The sequence below is a fragment of the Vicugna pacos genome, chromosome 1 (assembly GCF_048564905.1).
Source record: "Vicugna pacos chromosome 1, VicPac4, whole genome shotgun sequence".
In the NCBI taxonomy this organism is placed as follows: Eukaryota; Metazoa; Chordata; class Mammalia; order Artiodactyla; family Camelidae; genus Vicugna; species Vicugna pacos.
In genome coordinates this window covers 61,770,113-61,789,067 of record NC_132987.1, presented here as the reverse complement: position 1 = coordinate 61,789,067, position 18,955 = coordinate 61,770,113, and the positions used below count along the sequence as shown (strand labels likewise).

Genomic DNA, 18,955 nt, shown 5'->3' with positions numbered 1-18,955 from the left:
TCAAAAAAAAAAAAAGCTTACGAAGACTAGACCAAGGTCTCAGGTCGCTCGTATGGAGCTGGGGCAGGGGTTTCACACAGCAGAGAAGGGCGAACAGACCCCAGCTGCCCGGCCAGGAGGCAGGGAAGGGGCGGGATCTGGATGCCGCAAGAGGAGCCCAGAGGAGCGGCAGGGCGCCAGGGGCCAGCGCAGCGGGGCCACACGGCCGCCCCGCCTCCTGCTCCGGGCGAGTCTGAGCGCCGGCCCCGTCGCCTGGGGATCCGAACTGCTGAACGGACGCCGGGGAGGCTGGGGGGCGGGGGACCGCGGCGGGAGCGCACCGCCAGCCTGGACTGACCGCAGGACGTCACCGCCTCCATTCCTCTGTTCTAGGGGGTGGGTGTCGCCATTAGTTAAAGCAGAGATGCTTTCTGAAAGGAGCTGAGGTCAAGCAAAAGGCCCCCGGACCCCAGCTCTCCTAGTGGGGAGATTTTACTCACCTGGAAAACAGGCGATTCTAGGTCGGGGAACACATCGCGCAGGGGAACACGCAGACAGGTTCTGATCAAGCCCTTAATCCCAGTGTCAGCTGGCAGACGGCAGGGTGCCATGCCTACCAAACCCCAGTGACTCCTGGCCTTGACTCAGAAATTTCCAAGGGGAGGGGCCCTTAGAGACTAGCGCTCTAGAGTTTCATGGCTTTCACGCTGTTCTAGATCGGAGGCACAGCCTCCAGGGTAGTGCACTGGAGGCCGAGGGGTGAGAGATGAGGCCGCATCTCGCCCCCTCTTTCATCTTTACTGCATTGAGACTCTGCATGAGACTTATTTAAAGGAGAGACCGTAACTAAACACAAGTTCTAGGTCCTCTTTCAAGCCTATTGTTCTCCCATTTTTACTTTATAGTGCATGACCTTGGGCAACTTAAAAACCTCTGTCTCAAGTTCTTCATCTGTAAAACCAGAATAGTATAAGACTACCTCCTTAATAGGGTTTTTGTAAGGATTAAGCAAATTAAAGCATGTAGTGTTCTTAGAACATGTTGTGCCTGAGTCACAGTAAAAAACATGTTAGAGGTTGTTATATTATCATTACTTCTATTTTAAAATGAGGAGAGTGAAGCCCAGATTGGAGAAGGGACTTGCCCAGGTGACAAGGGAACTTGGTAGTAGAGCGGGGAGTAATACCAAGTTTTCCTGGCTGTCTAGATGGAGTCCTTTATGTCTTAGACATTGAGGTTTATGTGCCACAGAAATCTTTGAAGATTAAACGAAGGCCCAAAAGAAGAGGCCACACTGTATAAAGGTCCTCTGGCACAACCTCCATGACCCTCAGGAAGCAGAGGAGGAGGGGGAGTGCAGAGAAAAGGAGGGAGAAGAGAGGAGGCGGAAGAGAGAAAGGCAGGGAGAGGAGGAGGAGGTGGAAGAGAAGGAGTCTGGAGCCCTCTTAGCCACTAAACGGAAGATGTCTTAGCTCGGGCTGCTGTAGCAAGATACCATAGACAACAGAAATTTATTTCTCACACTTCTGGATGCTGGGAAGTCCAAGATCGAGGTGCCAGCTTGGTCAAGTGAGGGCCATCTTCCTGGTTCATAGCTGGTGCCTCTCTCTGCGTCTTCATGTGGTGGAAGGGGCTAAGGAGCCCTCTGGGGCCTCTCTTATAAGGACACTAATCCCATTCCTGAGGACTCCACCCTGATGACTTAAGCACCTTCCAAAGGCCCTACCTTCCAATACCATCATCTTTGGGGCCTAGGATGCCAGCATATGTATTTGGGGGACACACAAACACTCAGATCATAGCAGATGATCATACTGGGGATGCTCTTGAGGGGACATTTTCATTAGTTGGAGGAACTAGGCCTCAAAAATACTTAGAGTCTAAGAAATTTGTTTGAAGAATAAGGACTACAGTTTGGGTTGCCCAGCATCTCAGCCTGGTTTATGGTCACTTTTAGTGCAGTCACAGCCTCCTGAATCTCTCCTCTCAATCTAAGCTGAGCCCAGCTTGGCAAGGTCCCTCCTTGCAGCCTGAGAACAGTCAGGACTTGGCCTAGCAGTTAAAGAGAATCTGGATTTAAATCCTGTCACTTTCTGACTGACTGGGCAAGTACTTAAACTTAAGCCTCAGTTTAATCATCTATAAAATTGGGATTATAAATCTTGCCTCATAGTATCATCAGGAGGATCAAATGGGATAACACATATAAAGTTCTTAACCCAGGGCCTGGCATGTAGGAAGTGCTCAATAAATGCTCTTGACTGTTATTATCAAATGTGGTTTCCTGCCCCCATGTGTGTGCAATGGCTTCCTCATCTTCTGCCTAGCTGTGGCCTACATAAATTAGGATTTAGTTTACCTACGAAGAAATAATCCCAAACTAGTGGTAATGCAGAAAAGACAGAAATTTATTTCATCTCACATAAAATCTGGATGGGTGGTCAAGGGTGGCTATATTCCTATAGAAGGGGAGAATGGATATCAGAGACCAGTAGCAGGCTCTGCCCCAAGCCCCTGGCTTGTCCAGGCCAGCTGGGTAGCTGGGAGCCAGGTCCCTGAGGACTGAAAAACAGGGATGGAAGCATGCTGCTTCTCCTCAGCTATCCCCAGTGCCTCAGTCTGCAACAGAGATGTGGACCTGAAACTCAGGCTTCCTGCCGTGGGTCAAAGTCCTATCGTTCACAGGCCTCAATTCTAAAGGCAAGAAGAAAACTGGAGAGGCAGCTGACCGCCCCCTCCTGGCCAAGGAGAGGACACTGAGCAAAACAGAGATCAGGGAGGCAGAGTGACACAGCAAGCAGGTGGGCTTGGCACAACTTAATGGAATCGCCTGGGCAGGACGCACACCTGAAAACTGTGGGGAGGCCGGGCCACCAACTAATGCCACAATCCAAATGCCAAAATTGACAGACAGATCTGCTCTGGGGGCTTCCACCTTTCTTTTCCTGATCATGGTAACACTCCAGCAGGCCACCAGTCCTCTGCCAGGGCTCAAGGAATACCTGTCCTCCCCACTAGCCTTTACTTCATCCCACAAAGGTTTTTGGAAAGGGAGGAAAGTCCACCAGCATCTCCCTACCCTGGTGCTTCTAAAACAAGCCCCTAGACCCTTTCTGCGTCAGGAGTTTCCCTGCAAGTAGCAACAAAGGGACAGGAAACCCAAAGTCGCAGATGCCCTGGCTCTCCCCTTATGCGTGCAGTGGAGGAGCATAGACTAGGAGCGGAACACCCAGCTTTTAGCTAAGGATGTGCCACTAACTCAGGATGTGGTGTCCCCTCTGACTGTATCTTGGAGTCACTTCTTAGACATGAGGTTCCTGGGCTCTCCCTCAGACTCACTGGCTCTGTTTTTTAACTAGTTCCCCAAGAGATGCACATGCAGGTAGTCTGGGAACCAAGAGGCTGGATGACCTTGAGGTCCAGCTTGGAGTGATCTGGTTCGGATGGCTCTGAGGATCCGGGCTGTCTGAACACTGCTCTCTGAGATCTCACACCCCCTCCTTTTACTCCCAAGGGCTGGGATTATTCAAGCCTCCACAAATTATTGCACTTTCTCTTCAAGAATTCTGTCCTTCCCAGATGCTGGGCCAGTCCCATGTTGTTCCCTTCAGTGTGATTGTCTTGCCAAGTGCCCTCCCTCCCACTTCTACCTGTCAAATCCTCGTTACTCATCAAGGCTCCACTGAATTCCCACCTCCTTTTAGGAAGCATCTGTAATCTGCCCAATCCAAATTCTCTTCTGCCTTTCCTGGGCTCCCACAAACAGTTGGACATCCGCTGCAGTATAGGATGTCCCAAATGATAGCTCCTCTAACTTGGTGCACAGCCCAACTGCCCCTCATGGCTGGGGACCCCTAGGGGCTGGGTATGAAATCTTACTGCAGATCCCCTCAAGCCTGATTATAGACAGCACTTAACCCTCAGAGCTTGGATACCAAAGGAGAAAAGACAGAGAGGAAGCTGGTCGTGCTAAGACATGACTGAGAGGGGAAAGGAAGAGCCCAAACACATACAGCCAAAGTTGGGAGGAATTGGTCCATTCTTCCATCATCCTCCCCAAAGCCGAATGAATGGGTTGATCCCCTGGACAGTTTCAAGGGTTTGTACTGCAGAAAATACCTCTTCCTTTACCTGGGATGCACTTGTTATCCAGGCTTTCAGACTGAAGTCTTTCTGGCCGATAATTCTTTAATCAACCTAGCATCTCCTTCAGAGATTTCCGGCAAGGAGGTGATGTAGGGCTGTAGAGTTTGTTCTGTGTTTAGCAATCAGAAAGGGATACCTGGAGAAGGAAATTACCCCCTTACCTCAGCCCCTAGAAGGAGCAAGGTGAGCAGGAAGGTGGGCTCTGGCTACTAGGGTTCAACTTCGAGTGCTTCCCGATTTCTGTCTCTGCCTCTGGAATACCCTTGAACTAAGGTCTCTGCATTTCTCAGAAAGGTTGGGGTGGGTTGGGTGGGGATGGAAGAGGGTTAGTTAGGCCTGGGCTACACTGGCTGGGACACCTCCTGAACCCGTTCCCCTGTGCCAGGCACTGTGCTAGCGGCTTTACACGCTCACCTAACAACCCTGCAAGATACCCATTGTTACTTTAATTTTAGACATACAGAAACAGAGGCTAGGAGAGACTAGATTACTTGACAGTATTATACAATTGGAAGGTTGCAGAACAGGATTCAAAGTCAGGTCCATCTGGCTCCAGAACTTGTGTTTAACCAACCTCGCCTAGAATGAAATTTCTAGCAAGGCCTGTTTCTGTCCTAAGCTCTGGCTTCAGGCTCTCTGAAGTCCTTCCATCTCTAACAGGGCATCACCAGGGGTCTCCATTCCCTGAGGGCTGCCTGCTTGGGGACCCCAACATTTGCTCCTACTTCTTCTGCTGCAGGGAAACAAGAGCTTCCCTGAGAGTATCTTTCTAGTGTCTGTTGCCTTCTTTTGTTGTACATTTAACTTCACAGAAAGTCAACCCCCAAAGTTGAAAACTCCAAGGTCACATTCCTTGAGGTGGTGTCCACCCCTCCATATCCGTGCTCAGCCTGAGCATCTGCTCTGCTTCTACCTTCAGCCTCTGGACCACATGCCCGGCCCCTCATGGCACAGAGCCCCTGTCTGGTCGTTCTGCAAGTGGTCTCAGCACAGTTTGCTTGGCCACTTAATTTGGTGGGCATCTGGACATGGCCCAGCAGTGTCTTTCCAGGGACGCTCATTTTTTTATTTTTTCTTTGAGACAGCCAGGGGACTCCGCAAATAGGGAAAGACCTCTGCCCACTCATGCTCCTTAACGTCTGCCATCGACCTGGGGGCTGAGGAGATGAAGGGAAGAAGACAATTTAGGTGGTGTGTAGATTGAGAATGACTGTATTTATTCATTTCCAGTAGAACAAAGCATTTCACTTTCTCCCTAAATCATGGTATCTGTCACCCTGTGTTAAAGTTTCCTAGAAGGGCAGTGGGCTGCCTGCCATTGGACACCCTGTGCCCAGTACAGCACCTGGTGCAGAGGAGAGACTCAACTAACAAAGGGGGCAGAGGGAGATGGGGAAGATGCTATTAAGCACAGAGGTCCCAGTGCACCTCTGAATGTGGGAACACAAAGGGCACTTGTTCTATCCTCAACAATTGCTCCTCCATTCCCATCAAAGCTCCAGAAACCACACCATGCCTTCTGCCAGTTTCTTCCATTGGAAGAAGTCTGTCAGTTCTGCCAGACTGCAGGGAAGTCTGTGGTGCCCTCCATAATGTCACACCTCTCACCCAGCCCTAGTGGCCTGCTGCTTGTTACCCATTTCCCTGGAGGTGCCCTTGAGTCTCTATAACGTGTGCATCTTCTCATCCAGCACCATATTCTTTCCTTGTCTCTTAAGGCACGTCCCGTACTACTTTGTATGCCTTGTATATTATGAGCCAAAACCTTTGGCCAGAACACAACATAAGTAGAAGAGAGAGGCCCCAGCAGAGTAAACAACCCAGTAATGGAATGAAGATGGCCCGGCACAGTGCTCGCTGGCTGAGAGCAGGCCCAGCTGGGTGGAGGCCGGGAGACGAGAGTGCCAGGCGCAGTCCTGCAGTCTGTCAAACCCGCTCCACAGTCTGAGAGCAGAGCTTAGCAGCACTGAGACCCTGGGAACAGTGGGTACTTCCTCCCGAAACCCCGGTGGCTACAGCTGAAGCTGAGAAGAGCAATCAGCCCACTGCTATTTCTGAAGCCGCCCAGTGTGGTTACTCAGTGAGCTATTGTAATTAAGCTCATCTATAATTTGATAAGTGGAAGCAGCCTCACATTTTATAGAGTAATTAAGTCTCACTGAGAGAGCAGCACAAGGCATTTCTGGGCTCCAGCATCCCCTGAAGCGGGTCCCCATTCATACTCTCTCTCCTTCAATGCATGCCTGTCGGTGCTGAGGTCAGGATGGTCCTCAGCCATGGCTCTGGGAATACTTCCTGGCCCTGCGCTCTTCACCTCAGGCCATCAGAGCCCAGGCCACTGGCAGATCCAGACACAACGGACACACCTGCAGTGAGATGCAAGAAAGGCTCAACCTCCCTTTCCTTGCCACTATCTGCAAAACTGTGGGCTGGGAGAAAGTTGAGTTTAATGCTCCCCACCCATCACTCCTTCACAGGCTACATGGCCAGCCTCTGACTGAATGGTCCAACCCAGCTCCAGGGCTCTGATGGAGAGACTAAGTCATCCTCAGGGTAAAAGAAGGGGCCTTAGGGATAGAAGCCAGGCCTGGGTATTCTGTCTTGGCTCACCCACTTCCAGGCTCTGTGATCTCGGGCAAATCACTCCACCTCCCTGAAGCTCAGTTTCCCTATCTGTAAAATGGGAGTAGTAGCCCTTCCTGACTCATAAGCTGTTTATAAGGATCAGATGATCCCTTGGTTGTGAGGGGACATACGCATGTCGGCATCTCACCAAATGTGTTAAAACTGGTCTCAAAGTTCTTGCTGCTTGAAGGAACTTAGGTGGCCATTCAGCCTGGTGTGTGTCATCAAGACTGAGAGCTGGGATAACCACAGCTGAAAGCTTCTGTTCAGAAAGTGAGGAGTATGGAAATCTTATCAATTGAGGAACCTGGGCTCTTGAATCTGACTTGGCCATTTCCAAAGGTCCCATGTTCTGTACAGTTCCGGGTCAGAGCCAAGTGTCAAAGGCATTATGTCAGAGGTGGTATATTTCAGCTGTCTTTGGATAAATTTTCCCTAACCAAGGAAATGCTGTCTTTGGAAGTAAGGAGATCCTTGTCACTGGAGGGCTCCAAGGCCTGGCCAGCTGCCTGGAGGCTGGAAGTCACACTTGATGATGGTTGAGTCCCTTTTCCTACTCTGAGGTTGTGCGGTTCCTGGCAGCCTCTCCCAGCCCTAATCCCAGGCCCTGGTCCTTGGTTCCTGCCCAGCAGGTGCTCACCCTACACCTCTGAAGCCACAAACCTCACAAACCACCTTCCTTAGTGCCTACACACACCAGGAAGGCCTCAGATGCTCCTGGTTGGCTTGCTCACTTGTTTGGTCTGCAGCAGAGCCCCACGGCCCTCCTCACTTGACATCCTTATCCTAGGATTCTCAAGCTTCAAGCTTATATAACCCTTAAGCCCTTTGAGAGCAGCTCCAGAATCTGTCTCTCTCTGCCCAAGGTTTGGGTTTTGGTGTTCCTAGAGAATGCCCTTAGAGACTCCCCAGATGGGGCAGTGTTCGCCCAGGCCAGGCAGACTTCCTCCTAGAGGGACTCCGATGGGCTCCTTTGTCACAACCCCTCCCAGGGAGCCATGCCCAGGGCCCCAGGGAGGGAAGGAGGAGATGGGGAGAGGAGATGACTCCTGGGGCAGCACTCTGTAGGTGCACTGTGCATATGCCTTCAGATTTTTCTCACTGTTACATCACTGAGGTATTTTGTTTTCCCCTCCTTATTTTAGATCCTGGTGCCATCTGCCCTGCTTTTCATGCATCACTAGCTCCAGGCTGGAGGTTAGATTTGACTTGGCCGCCCTATTCAATCCCTCACTTGGTGAGAGACTTGGGATAGTCTGTTTCCTTGTGTGAGATGAGATAATAACCCCACCCTGCCCACCTCCCAAAGCTGCTGTGAGAACCAGGGAGCACAGTCTCTGAGCTGGCCCAGCACCGCACGGATGATCCTGGTGACGATCTGACAGCCTGAGCCTGCTGCTACCCAAGCCGAGGGAGCCTCTGCTTGCTCACGTCTGCACCTGCACCCGGAGAACTTGGCACAGCTTTGCAGGGCCAGGCCCTGTTTAAAATACAGGAAGTGAGCAGGCCTGACAGTGGGAGCAAGGGGCAGCCTTCCCGACCCCCTCGAGAAGGATCAGCTCTCTGCGAACAGACAGCCAGTGAGGGTCTAGGTGCCAGGTGACCCTGACAAACCCACCTAGTTCCCAGGGCTCTTGGGGCCACAGAGTGAAGTGGTGGTGAACAGCACAGCTCAGGAGACTTTTGCGCTGGCCCCGGGTCTGCTCAGGTCCACTGTGATGCTGCTGGGTGAGTCACTTTCCCTCTCTGGGTCTCAGCTATGTCATCTGTAAAATGGGAACAACCACCTCTGGCCTGCCCACCTCAGCTGTCTCTTGTAAGGACTAAAACTAGACCCGCACTCAAGGAGGCTCACAGCTGCTAGAAGGTGAATAGTAACTGTGAGGTTTTAATTAGCATTGAGATTATCTGGAGGGAAGTTGCTCTGGGCTTCTCAATCACTGGGATAAAAATTAAAAAGCTGCCAACCTAGCAGTCCTGACTTACGCCTGAAGGTCTCAGCAGACAAAGATGTGGCTTCTTCAGTGTTCAGTTTACTGCTGATCTTGACCCACAAGTGCGTGACCATCTCGCTTCCCCTCCAGTTCCCAGGCATCCCTGCACATGAGTAACTTCAAGTGCTGCACACATTTTCCTTTAATAAAATTAGTATGGAAATAAAATCTCCCAAGATAGAAAAATGAAATTCTGAAAAGCAATGTGGTTCAAAAAGCTCTTATTGTTATGTGAAGACCATGGCCATCAAGCGTCCCGCCCTGGGCTCTGAAGGGTTTCAGCCTGCCTGCCCACCCTATCATCCACACAGGCCCTCTGGGCCTCACCGTGCAGGCAGGGAGCTGTGCAGGGCATCCCTGGTTGATGACAGAGGGGACCCAGATCCAAAAGTCAGGCTGAATTTGCTCGTTGTCAGACCCCCTTTTCCTTGGCACTGCCTAAGCCCTGTGGCCGGTTCCAGCTGCCCAGGTTCTGCCTTCTCCTGGCACTAGGCTCCACGTTTAAGCCAGGCAGCTACTAGAAGAAAAGGAACATTGTTTCTGTGTCTTTGTGCCCAGACTGCTTCCAAGGCGGGGATCATCAACCCTTTAGAGATCACCAGCTTGGGTGGGAGCTGAGGCCACTCTGCTGTGAAGGAGGCAGGGCGCCCCCTAGTGGCAGGCCTGGCCCTTCCAGGGCAAGGCGGAAGTGCTAGTTGGACTTTCAGGGCTGGAACTCAGGACTCTGTCCAAAGGCCTGCAGCTACCTGGAGAAGGGTGTTGCCTAGTTTTGGTCCAAACATGGAGGCTCTGGGCAATTGCAGGAATAACAGCCTTCAAACCCAAACCCAAGAAGTGATAACACAGACTCTGCTTATCAGTGACCTGGCTTAATTAAAAATAAGGCCATAGCAGGAAGGTGAGCCATCAATGCAGGCCACCCTGAGCGCCACGGAACGTGTGTGTGTGTGTGTGTGTGTGTGTGTGTGTGTGTGTGTATAAGCACCATGTGAGACAGACAGGGAACCTCGACCCACCCCTGAGGGAAAAGATGCCATAGTGCCTGTCCTATGTATCATGGCTCCTGCCAAGAAAGCCCCATCAACCTGGGTCCCTCCCCAGGGAAAATCAAACCAGACCCAAACCAGAAGCAAACCACCCCTTAGCCAATGAGCACCTCCACACAAGTATGTCCTAAGACAGGATGGAGAAATCTCAAATGGAAATCTCCAGAATGTCACTACCCCCTCGACACAGCTCTGAATTACTGGCTGCAGGCTACACATGGCAGCACCATGGACATGCAAAGATGTGCACGGTGGGCACATGGTGTGTGTGGCTCGGGCGAGGACACAGAGCTCATCACAATATCCTCAGGTAACTGGCTCCAGAGCAGCCCCGGAACCCAAAGCGTGAAGTGTTTCTATGGCACTGACAAGAACACATGGCTTGCACCTTTAGATTTTATACAAAGCAGTAAGAACAACATTGATTTACAAACAATAAAAAGGTAATTCATATCCTCTTCATGCTGAAAATTCTTCATGTACAAAAAGAAAAATAAACTGTCTGTTTTTACTCCTGAGGCTGATTTAAGGATCAAATGAAAGAACTTTTTTGAACTGATATTTTGGCTTAAAAATGTAAAGGATTTGGATTCTATTTCATAATAAATCTGTTGCTAATATAAAGATGTCTCCCCAAAATCTTTATATAAAATCAACTCCAGAAAGATGCACCATGTTTGCCCTGAGGTCTGGGGCCCTGTCCGCCACTCTGCACCACGACTGAGATGGTCCGAGCCACTCCCTGGGCACACAAGTTGGGCTGGGCTACCCGCTCTGGTTAATGCTCAAACTGGTATTGGGTTCTCCAGAGACGGGGATAATTCACACATGGGTAATCAAGAGGCGAAGACACAAGCCCCTCACTCCCTCCCTCCTTTCTCTTCCCTCCCCTCAGGGCTCCCCAACAGACACCAGTGGGAAATTCCTCAGTGTATGTAGATTCTGTCAGAGATCGCTCCAGGCAAGTGGGTCATGATCTGCATTCGTACCCACCAGTAGTAGTCCATGGGGTGGTAGCGAGTGTAGGGGGTGGCGGAGGTCAGGGCGTGGGTGACAGCTTTGATGACAGGGGACATGTCTGTGGAGCCGCTGTTGCAGTAAGTCTGCATCCTCACAACTGCCTCATCAAAGTACTTCTTGCCGTAGTCCTTGCGCACCACCTCAGGTAGCTCATCCCACATCTTATTGGCAATGGCCCGGATGCGCTCAAGGCTGTAGAGGCTGGTGGCAGCGATGAAGTTGCCAGGTTCCACCACGCTGACCTTCACTCCCAGTGGGTGCATCTCATAGCGCAGGCAGTCAGAGAACGCCTCCACCCCAAACTTGGTGATGCAGTATGGGGAGCGGGCCACGTTGGCCATGCGGCCCATCACGCTGCTGATGTTGACGACACGGCCTGTGGAGGAAGATAGCAAACACCTGCTGGGGGGTGGGGGGCACTGCCAGTGGGGTGCAGAGGGTCGGGGGTCTGGCACGTTTCAGGAGGTCTGTCTGGAACCTGGCCTCCTGGCCCCTGACACCAGTTTTGCTGCTTGCTGGGCTGGGGCTCAGCCTTTTGACCCACCCAGGGTCAGGGCGCCTGTTAATTTATAGTCAAGGCCAGCTCAGGCCCACACATCAGCATCCCCAGTATTTCCTGGGCAGCCGGTGGTGCCAGGCAGGACAGGACAGGAGAAGAGAAATATGTGAGAAACAGACCTGCATGACAGGAGGGCACAGCATAACGGGCAACACACAACTAAGCTGTGTCTCACCTCCCACATTCTCTCACTGTATTTTCACCCCAAATTGTTATCACCTGGCAGGGCTCTGTTGGCAAGTGGGCAGGGGCAGGGGCAGGGTTCTGAACCTCACTTCAGGGCTAAGACATGTGGGCAGAGTCTCGGCACTGGTAGAGAGGGGGCGCCTGGAGAGGCTCTCCCACGGGCCCAGCCTAGGGGTGCTAGCAGCTGACCACACCTTCTCCCAGCCCCAGCGCAGTAGGTGGAGGTGGAGCCCACCCAGCATGCTCAGTAAGCCCAGGCGGACCTGTGACCCAGTTGCTCCAGGTGTGCGCCCAGGAAGTTAAGGCACAGCCCACCTGGGCACTATGGGGAGGCACATTTCAGAAACCACTAACTTGGAAGTTGCTGCAAGGTTGGGGTTTTCTTCTAAACCCTACAGCTGCTCTCTGGGTTCTTCCTATTATTGCTGGGACCTTAGAATCAATCGTACACCTCTCCCTTTCTTCCTCTTTTTGCCATAATTGTTTGCTATTATAGGGAGAAAATCTGAGTCAGTGACACCTTAGGTGGTTTGCTTACGTTTGGCTACCTAACATGGTTTGGGCGTTTTGTCTGCTTTGCCAATTTCTAATCTTGATTATTATTATTTTTACCAACTACCACAATTGTCTCATTTTTTAACTATGGCATAGTAACCCATAGCATGGATATACCAAAATTTACTTAACCACACCCCTACTGATGCCTGATGTGTACACACAGCTCTGTGGTTATTTGAACAGATTAAGTTCCCAGACTGGGATTACTGCTAGAATCTTTTAGCCTTTGGTGCAGAGACTACTGACCTCTTACCTGCTCTGCTTTCTGAAAACCACACATCCCTCTCTGCCCACCTGTCCAGGGCACCTTGGCTCACCACCATACACAGGCCCCACGTGGCCCCTGAGAGGCATGTGTTCAGCCAGTGAGGCCGATGGATTCTGAACAAAGATGAAAGGGTGGAGCAGGTCCAGGGGACAGGAAGAAGGTCCCTTTCTGACTCACCTTTGGCCCTTCGGATGAGGGGGAGAAAGGCTTTTGTCACTCGCACTGTGCCCCAGAGGTTCACTTCGGCCATCTCCTTGTAGGTCTCCATACTGGTGAACTCCACCTCCCCGAATGTTGAGATGCCCGCATTGTTAACCAGGCCCCACAAGCCTGGACAGGTGGGGACAGAACCATGGTCATCGCAGGGCTCGGCCTCAGATACCACCCATCAGCCTGCAGCCTATTCTCCTCCCAACTTTTATTCCTTTTCCCCGTAACTTGCCAGCTTCTTGTCCAAGGCTCTTGGGACATGTTCTAGAGTCCCCCAAGAGTAGCAGGGAGATGGAGAGGCTGAAAGTGCTGGCTGCGACCCTTTCGTCTCGAATGTCCGATCCTCATCTGACTTCTGCGTGCATCGATTTTCTGACCCATCATGAACCAGCCCTATTGGGTGGCCCCAGCCTGGAGTCCCACCTCCCCTCACTCACTCCCACTCTATTCCATCCGGTCTCATCTCACACCCTGCACCTGGGCACATTTATTCATTCCTGCCTCTGAGCCTCCGCTTGCATTCTCCCCCTTGTCAGAAACCAGGAGAGCCTCAGGAGTCTTCCAGGCCAAACTCCCTGGAGGACCAGAGAGGGGACCCAGCGTCCAAGGTCACACAGCAAGTTAGAGGCTCAGCCAAGTCTTGAGGCAGGTCAGGCTTCCAGTCTGGCTCCACTCTGAGACCCTCCTACAATTACTCTATTTTCTGATCTCCCCTCTGTGAACCATGCACTGTTGGCTAGGGGTCATGTGGTAAGCCCTCATGAGCTGGTAAACTGTTTACCAACATCCCATGTGAATACACCTGGTCTTTGCAGGTAGAGAACACCTCTCAGCCCTGTGTGGTCCCACGGGGCTTAGTATAGGGTCAGAGCAAACATAAACTCTCCAAGTGTACTTGGGTTGACTGTTTCCTGCAAAACCAGCTAAGGGACAGCTGGCTTGTGTAGACTCAGAAAAAACGGGTGCTAGAAGGATGATTGGAGTTCATTTAGTCTGACAACTGCTCTCGCAGCTTGGGAAATGGAGAGCCCGAGGGGAAAGACTGGCTTCGGTGTGCTCAGTAAGGCAGAAGCAGGGATGAAGTAGGGGACGGGGCAATGAGGAGGCACCTCGTTCTGCAGAGCCCTCTCTTTGAGTTCTGTGTTTGGAGCGCAAGGGCTGGATGGGCTGGAGCCTCAGGACAGAGCCGGGCCCTGCCCCTTTCTTGTGGAAATCCTCAGGGCTTGGGCTCCAAGGCCCTGAAAGCCCAGTGCTCCTCCCTGAGACATCGCCTCAGGGCAGAGCTGCCCTCCTAGGGGCTGCCCCCACTACCCACACCGCCTCCCTGCCTGCGGGAACTCTGGCCCCACTTCCCTTCCCCAGTTCACTGTGGAAATGAGTTTGTGTAAATGACAGAGTCATTGGTCTCTAGCTGCTTTCCTTCCGTGTTACCCAAATTAAAGCTTCATCACCTGACCTCTGGTACTATCGCCTTCAATTATGGAGAACTAAGGGCATTTATTAGAGAAAGGAAATTGCTGGTTAACAGAGTGCTCATGACCTTCTCACTCCCACTCCCTGCGGCAGCCCAGATGAAGGCTCCCCCCTCCCCAGCTCTCATGGGTGACCTCACAGGGGTGCAGCGCTACACCCTCTGTAGACTTTCCCCTGGAGTCTTCATCCTTCTCCTCGCCCCAGGAAGAGCAGGAGGCCTCTTACCAATTGTCAAGGCTGACACTTCACTCTCTACCTTCCAAACCATCAGCCAGCAATCCTTCCCTCTTTTTGAAGCAACATTTGTGCTTCCATGGCCCCTGGCTCCTTCCCTTCAATGTTGTGCATATTAGATGCTCAATAAATGTTTTTCAGATGAACAGATGTCTACAAATACCATGTCTGCATATTCTAAAGAAACTTCTTTTAACCATGCCACCCCCTCTCGCGACTGTCTGCTCTCCTTCCCTCCATGACCAGCCTTTTCTCTGTTCCCCATTTCCCTGCTAATCTGGGTCCCAGCCCCATGCTGCCCCGGGGTGTTCAGGGCACCACATGCTAAGGATGCTTCCCCATCCCCACCTTATCCATCTTCACTGACCTCAACCTCCCCCTGGTGTGAGCACTACTCATGGTTCCTGACCCTTACTTCTCCCTTGGCACTAAGGATACCCAAGCATCTCCTCCATCTTCCCTGACCCCTTCTTCTACCTGCCCCCTAGTGTCCTGTCCTAGGCCACCTTCCCTCAAAAGACACTCAATGCTTGGGCAGCCTCGTCTTCTTTATGTTCACGGAAATTTCCAGCTGCTTTGTGTTTGATTCATATGGGACAGTACCACATGACATAAAATAGATACAGTCCTTTTGTCCACCTAAAAATTAATTACATCTGACACTGATATTGAACAAAGTTTAACTGAACTTGACCTGTGGAAGCCCACTGCTCCTGGATTACAGCTCTGCTGACATGAAAAGTAGCAAAAGTCTGTGGACCCAGAGGCTCCTGAGAGCCCTCAGCCAACGGTCTGAATAAACTCACGACATTCCTTCTGGTCTGGATGACAGCTGTTTGCCTCCAACAGCCCCATCGCCACCTCTGCGTGACTGTTCCCGTGTATCCCTCAGGAGTCCTGGCTCTCTCCTGACCCCCCCTCCTCCTCCTGACAGTTACTGTCACCTAAGTGTCACACAGGTCTCCAACTCACTCTAACCAACCAACACACCAAGTGCCCTGTGGCCCAGGCCTGCTCCTCTTCTTTGTTAATAGTTTCCCTTTCATCTGTGATTCCTTCAGCTCCTTCACTTCTCCAACTAACGAGTCACCAAATGCTGCTAACATGACTCATAAAGATCTAAAGGAGAGCTGCCGAGCCCTGAACTAAGCCCTTTGCATTCATTCATTCCCCTGATCCTCACAACCAATCTATAAAGTAAATACTAAATGGCCCCATATCTGGATGAGGCAACTCAGGCTCAGAAAGGCCAAGCACCATGCTCAGCGTCACCCAGCTAACAAGTGGACAGGACGGCATTGGGAGCCAGGTCTGTTCCACTATTGGCTTCCTTTGATGTGTCCCTAGAATTGGTGTCTTCTTTCCTGTGTCCACAGCTTTAGTTTGAGTCATGTTGCCTCCCTCCCGTGTTATTGGAGAAGCCCTCCGGTCTCCCTGTCACATCTCTTTCCTCCACCTCCATCCTGTCCTGTCCCCCTCAGCTTGGCTCTCGTCCTCTGTCAGGCCCTTCCTGCTCCTGTGCTCCTCTTCCAGAGTGGGGCATGTGAGGCCTCCTTTCCACCTTCTCACCTACCCTCTGCCATGGACTCTGCCCTCTCTGAGCCTGAACAGCCCACCACTCCTCTGACGTCATGGCCCCTCCTGCCTCTGCTGCTTCCTGGCTCCGCTCAGCTCCCCCATCCCTCAGCCTGAAAGCAGCTTTCGTTGAAATGCTCCTGCCATGGTCAGATCGAGGTGTGAGCCTCACAGATGGGCAGGCTGAAGCCCACACAGGTGAATGTAAGCCCAAGCTCACACTTCTAGTAAGAGGCCAAGCCCAGAGAAATGCCACTCTTCTTACTCCCAGACCAACGGTGTCCCAGACATTGGGTCTTCCTTGTCCCTCCATAATGTCCCCAGTACTACAACCCTTCCTCACAGGTCCCGCCGTGAAGCCACCAACTTCTACTTGGCTGGTGCCCAACCGCAAATTTCTCCTGCCAGCTCATACCCTTTCTGGTGCCCAGCACACTATCAAGTATACATCAGGTACTCAATACATGTTTATTGACTGCAAGGTAAAGGACTGTTTCACATCAGGCCGTGCCCACAACCTGCTGGTTGGTCCACTCACTCTGCCTTTCCCTGGGGTGGGAGAGGAGAGGGCTGGTCCCAGGCTCCCCATGTCTGGTCCCTCAGAGTCCTGCTGGGGAGCAAAGGGGCTGGTGGCAGATGGCTCACCAGCCCTAATCTAACAAGCCCCTTCATCTCACTGCCAAGGCTCGCTCCCCTGGCTTTGGCAACAACCGTTCCACGGAGCCAGGGTGAAGGGCATCAGACTCGCCATCAAAAGTGTGCCCTCCATGGCGGAGGCAGTGGGGGTAGGACTTGTTTCCTAGAAGGCTCTTGCCAGGGTAGATGGCTGGAGTGTGAGTCTGAAGCAGCCATGGGATCAGGGAAGGCTTCTGGTCTGAAAGCTCAGAGAGGCGCCACCTGGAGGCCAAAGGCAGTACTGCCTGAGAAGGGGAGAATTTGTACTGTCTTACCAGGAAAAAGACAGCCCATGTAGGGAACAGGAAGGGAAAGAAAGAGGGAGAGAGAGACTTGCTCAACCACGGATCTGACAGAGTTATTTTCTTTTTCAGACCTAAAAATCTTCAAATCTTTTTCCAAAAAAATGCAGTATGGGTTAAGTAAGGTCGTGATGCCCTCACCAGAATATGTTGTATGGAAAAAAGCAGCAGGGAAAGGCTTGTGCATCAGAGTGGTGCTGGGGTTTGAGCCCAGCCCAAGGGTTGGGGGTGAGCGCCTCCTCTTGTAGCTCAGGGTCCACCCTGCCTTGCCCCGTTAGGCTAACTGGCCAAACCTGGACAGGGAATGGAGATGGTCCCGCCCCGGTGGCAGAAGACAAGGACCAGGGCCCCAAGCAGCCCCCAGCCTTGGAGCAGCCCTGTTCTGCACTCAGGTCTACACTGACAATTCCTTTCTATGGGCATTTTAATCACCACAAACCCACAGGCTTAATGAAGTGGCTTTATGGAGCTGACTGCAGCTGTTTTCTGGCCTAATAGTTTATGAAGGTGGCCCAGGGAAGGCGGGCTGGAGGAAGATTTACCATCAGGAAGGGGATGAAGCAGGCTGTATCTTCCAAGCTGGTAATCATCCCAGTGGGACCCATCCTGCCTTTTCTTAATGGGACAGGAATCCTGGCTCTGCCTGTTAATTACTAAACAGATGTTCAGTGAGTTCGGGAACTCACAGGCCTCTCCTCAAAGAGCAGAGGGGCCTGGGAATGGTCTGCTGGGGCCTGGGGGTGGCACTGGCCTGACAAGGTGATGCATCAGTGGTAGCTACATGGGACAGGAGCCCCGGGGATGGTTTCTGGGGGGTGACAGCGTGCTCAGCAGGGTGACCAGCACAGGCCCTGGTCACCCCACCCACTTCCCCCTTCCCTACCAGCGACTTCCCTTCACCACTCAGGAGAGCTGTTCCCACCCCGTCCTGCAGGAAAGCAGAGAGCTGAAGGAAGCATACCCCTTTTGCCTGGGCTGTTATGTGTCTCAAAGATAAATGTCCTGGATGAAGCAAGTGGAACAGAATGCGGCACCATCACCACTGTGGTCTACAGGAACCATGACCCCTCCCCTCTGTGGTACAGCAGAGCCTCTCCTACCAAGGTCCCCCATGGGCTGAACTGGGAGGGCAATTGAGTGCTTATGGAATTTTCTGTAGCACGTGACCCTGTTGGCTACTGGCCCCCAAACTTTCTGTTCCCTTAGCTTCTGGGGCACCATACCCAATTTCTCTGACAGTTGTCTTCCCCTTCTCTGGCTCTTAATTGCTTCTGCTCCCGAGGAGTCCCTCTGTGCATCTCCCCCACTCCTAGTCTCACTTCTGACCATGGACTCCTGATCTCCAGCCCGGAAACTTCCCTAGGGGGCCCATGGGCACTTCAGCAACTCCCATCCCTCAACCTGCTCCTGCAGTGAGGGGCACCAGGTGTCCAGGATACAGACTTCTTGCCTCTCCCACATCCCCACATGCACCAGTCACCAAGTCCAGCCAGCTCTGTCTTCTCCGTACTCCTCAAATCTGACCCCTCCTCTTTCCCAGCGCCCACTGCCCCCATGCAGGATGCTCACACGCACACTCTCCCCTTAAATCCAGCCTCCACTCTGCAACCACTGTCCCAGAGTGAGCCTTTACAAGTCATTCCCCACATGAAATCCCCTGCACTGGTTCCCACTGCTCTCCAGAGAATGGCCACACTCCTTCGCCCTGGACCACATTCTTCCCCCACCTCATTTGCTGCCAACAGACCTGCCTCCCCTGCCCTCCGACCTGCTGTCCCCCAGCACAGCCTGTGTGCTTCCCCTACAGTTCCTGCTCTCCCTCCTCCTGGAAGGCCCCTCCTGCGCTCTGCCACAACCTGCACTGACTGACCCATCCCCCAGGCCACCCTGAGACTGGGCTACGTCCCTCTGTCCTGTGCTGCTCCCTGAGAGGGGATGTGGAGATCATCTGGGTCAGCCACCTATGTCCCCAATGAGCTGTGAGATCCTTGGGATCAGAGATTATGTCTTGGCCATCTCTGTGTCTGCAACAGCAGCCCAGCACCTGGCCCAGAGCGGGCACTCAATAAGCGCTGGCTAGACTGACCTGCACTGCCTCACTACAG

General features: G+C 52.4%; 1 protein-coding gene across 2 annotated transcripts in view; it reads right to left on the bottom strand.

Annotated features, from left to right (window-relative positions):
* Positions 1–10,172: 10,172 nt before the first annotated feature.
* BDH1 (3-hydroxybutyrate dehydrogenase 1) overlaps positions 10,173–18,955 on the bottom strand; it is a 46,085-nt gene continuing 37,302 nt past the window's right edge. For both annotated transcript variants that reach the window (XM_031683155.2, XM_006200940.4), the window contains 2 exons: positions 12,559–12,711; positions 10,173–11,186 (listed from right to left, as the gene is read on the bottom strand). In XM_031683155.2, the coding sequence (XP_031539015.1) occupies positions 10,717–11,186; positions 12,559–12,711 (623 nt within the window). In that variant the 3' untranslated portion in view covers positions 10,173–10,716. The remainder of the gene's footprint in view (positions 11,187–12,558; positions 12,712–18,955) is intronic.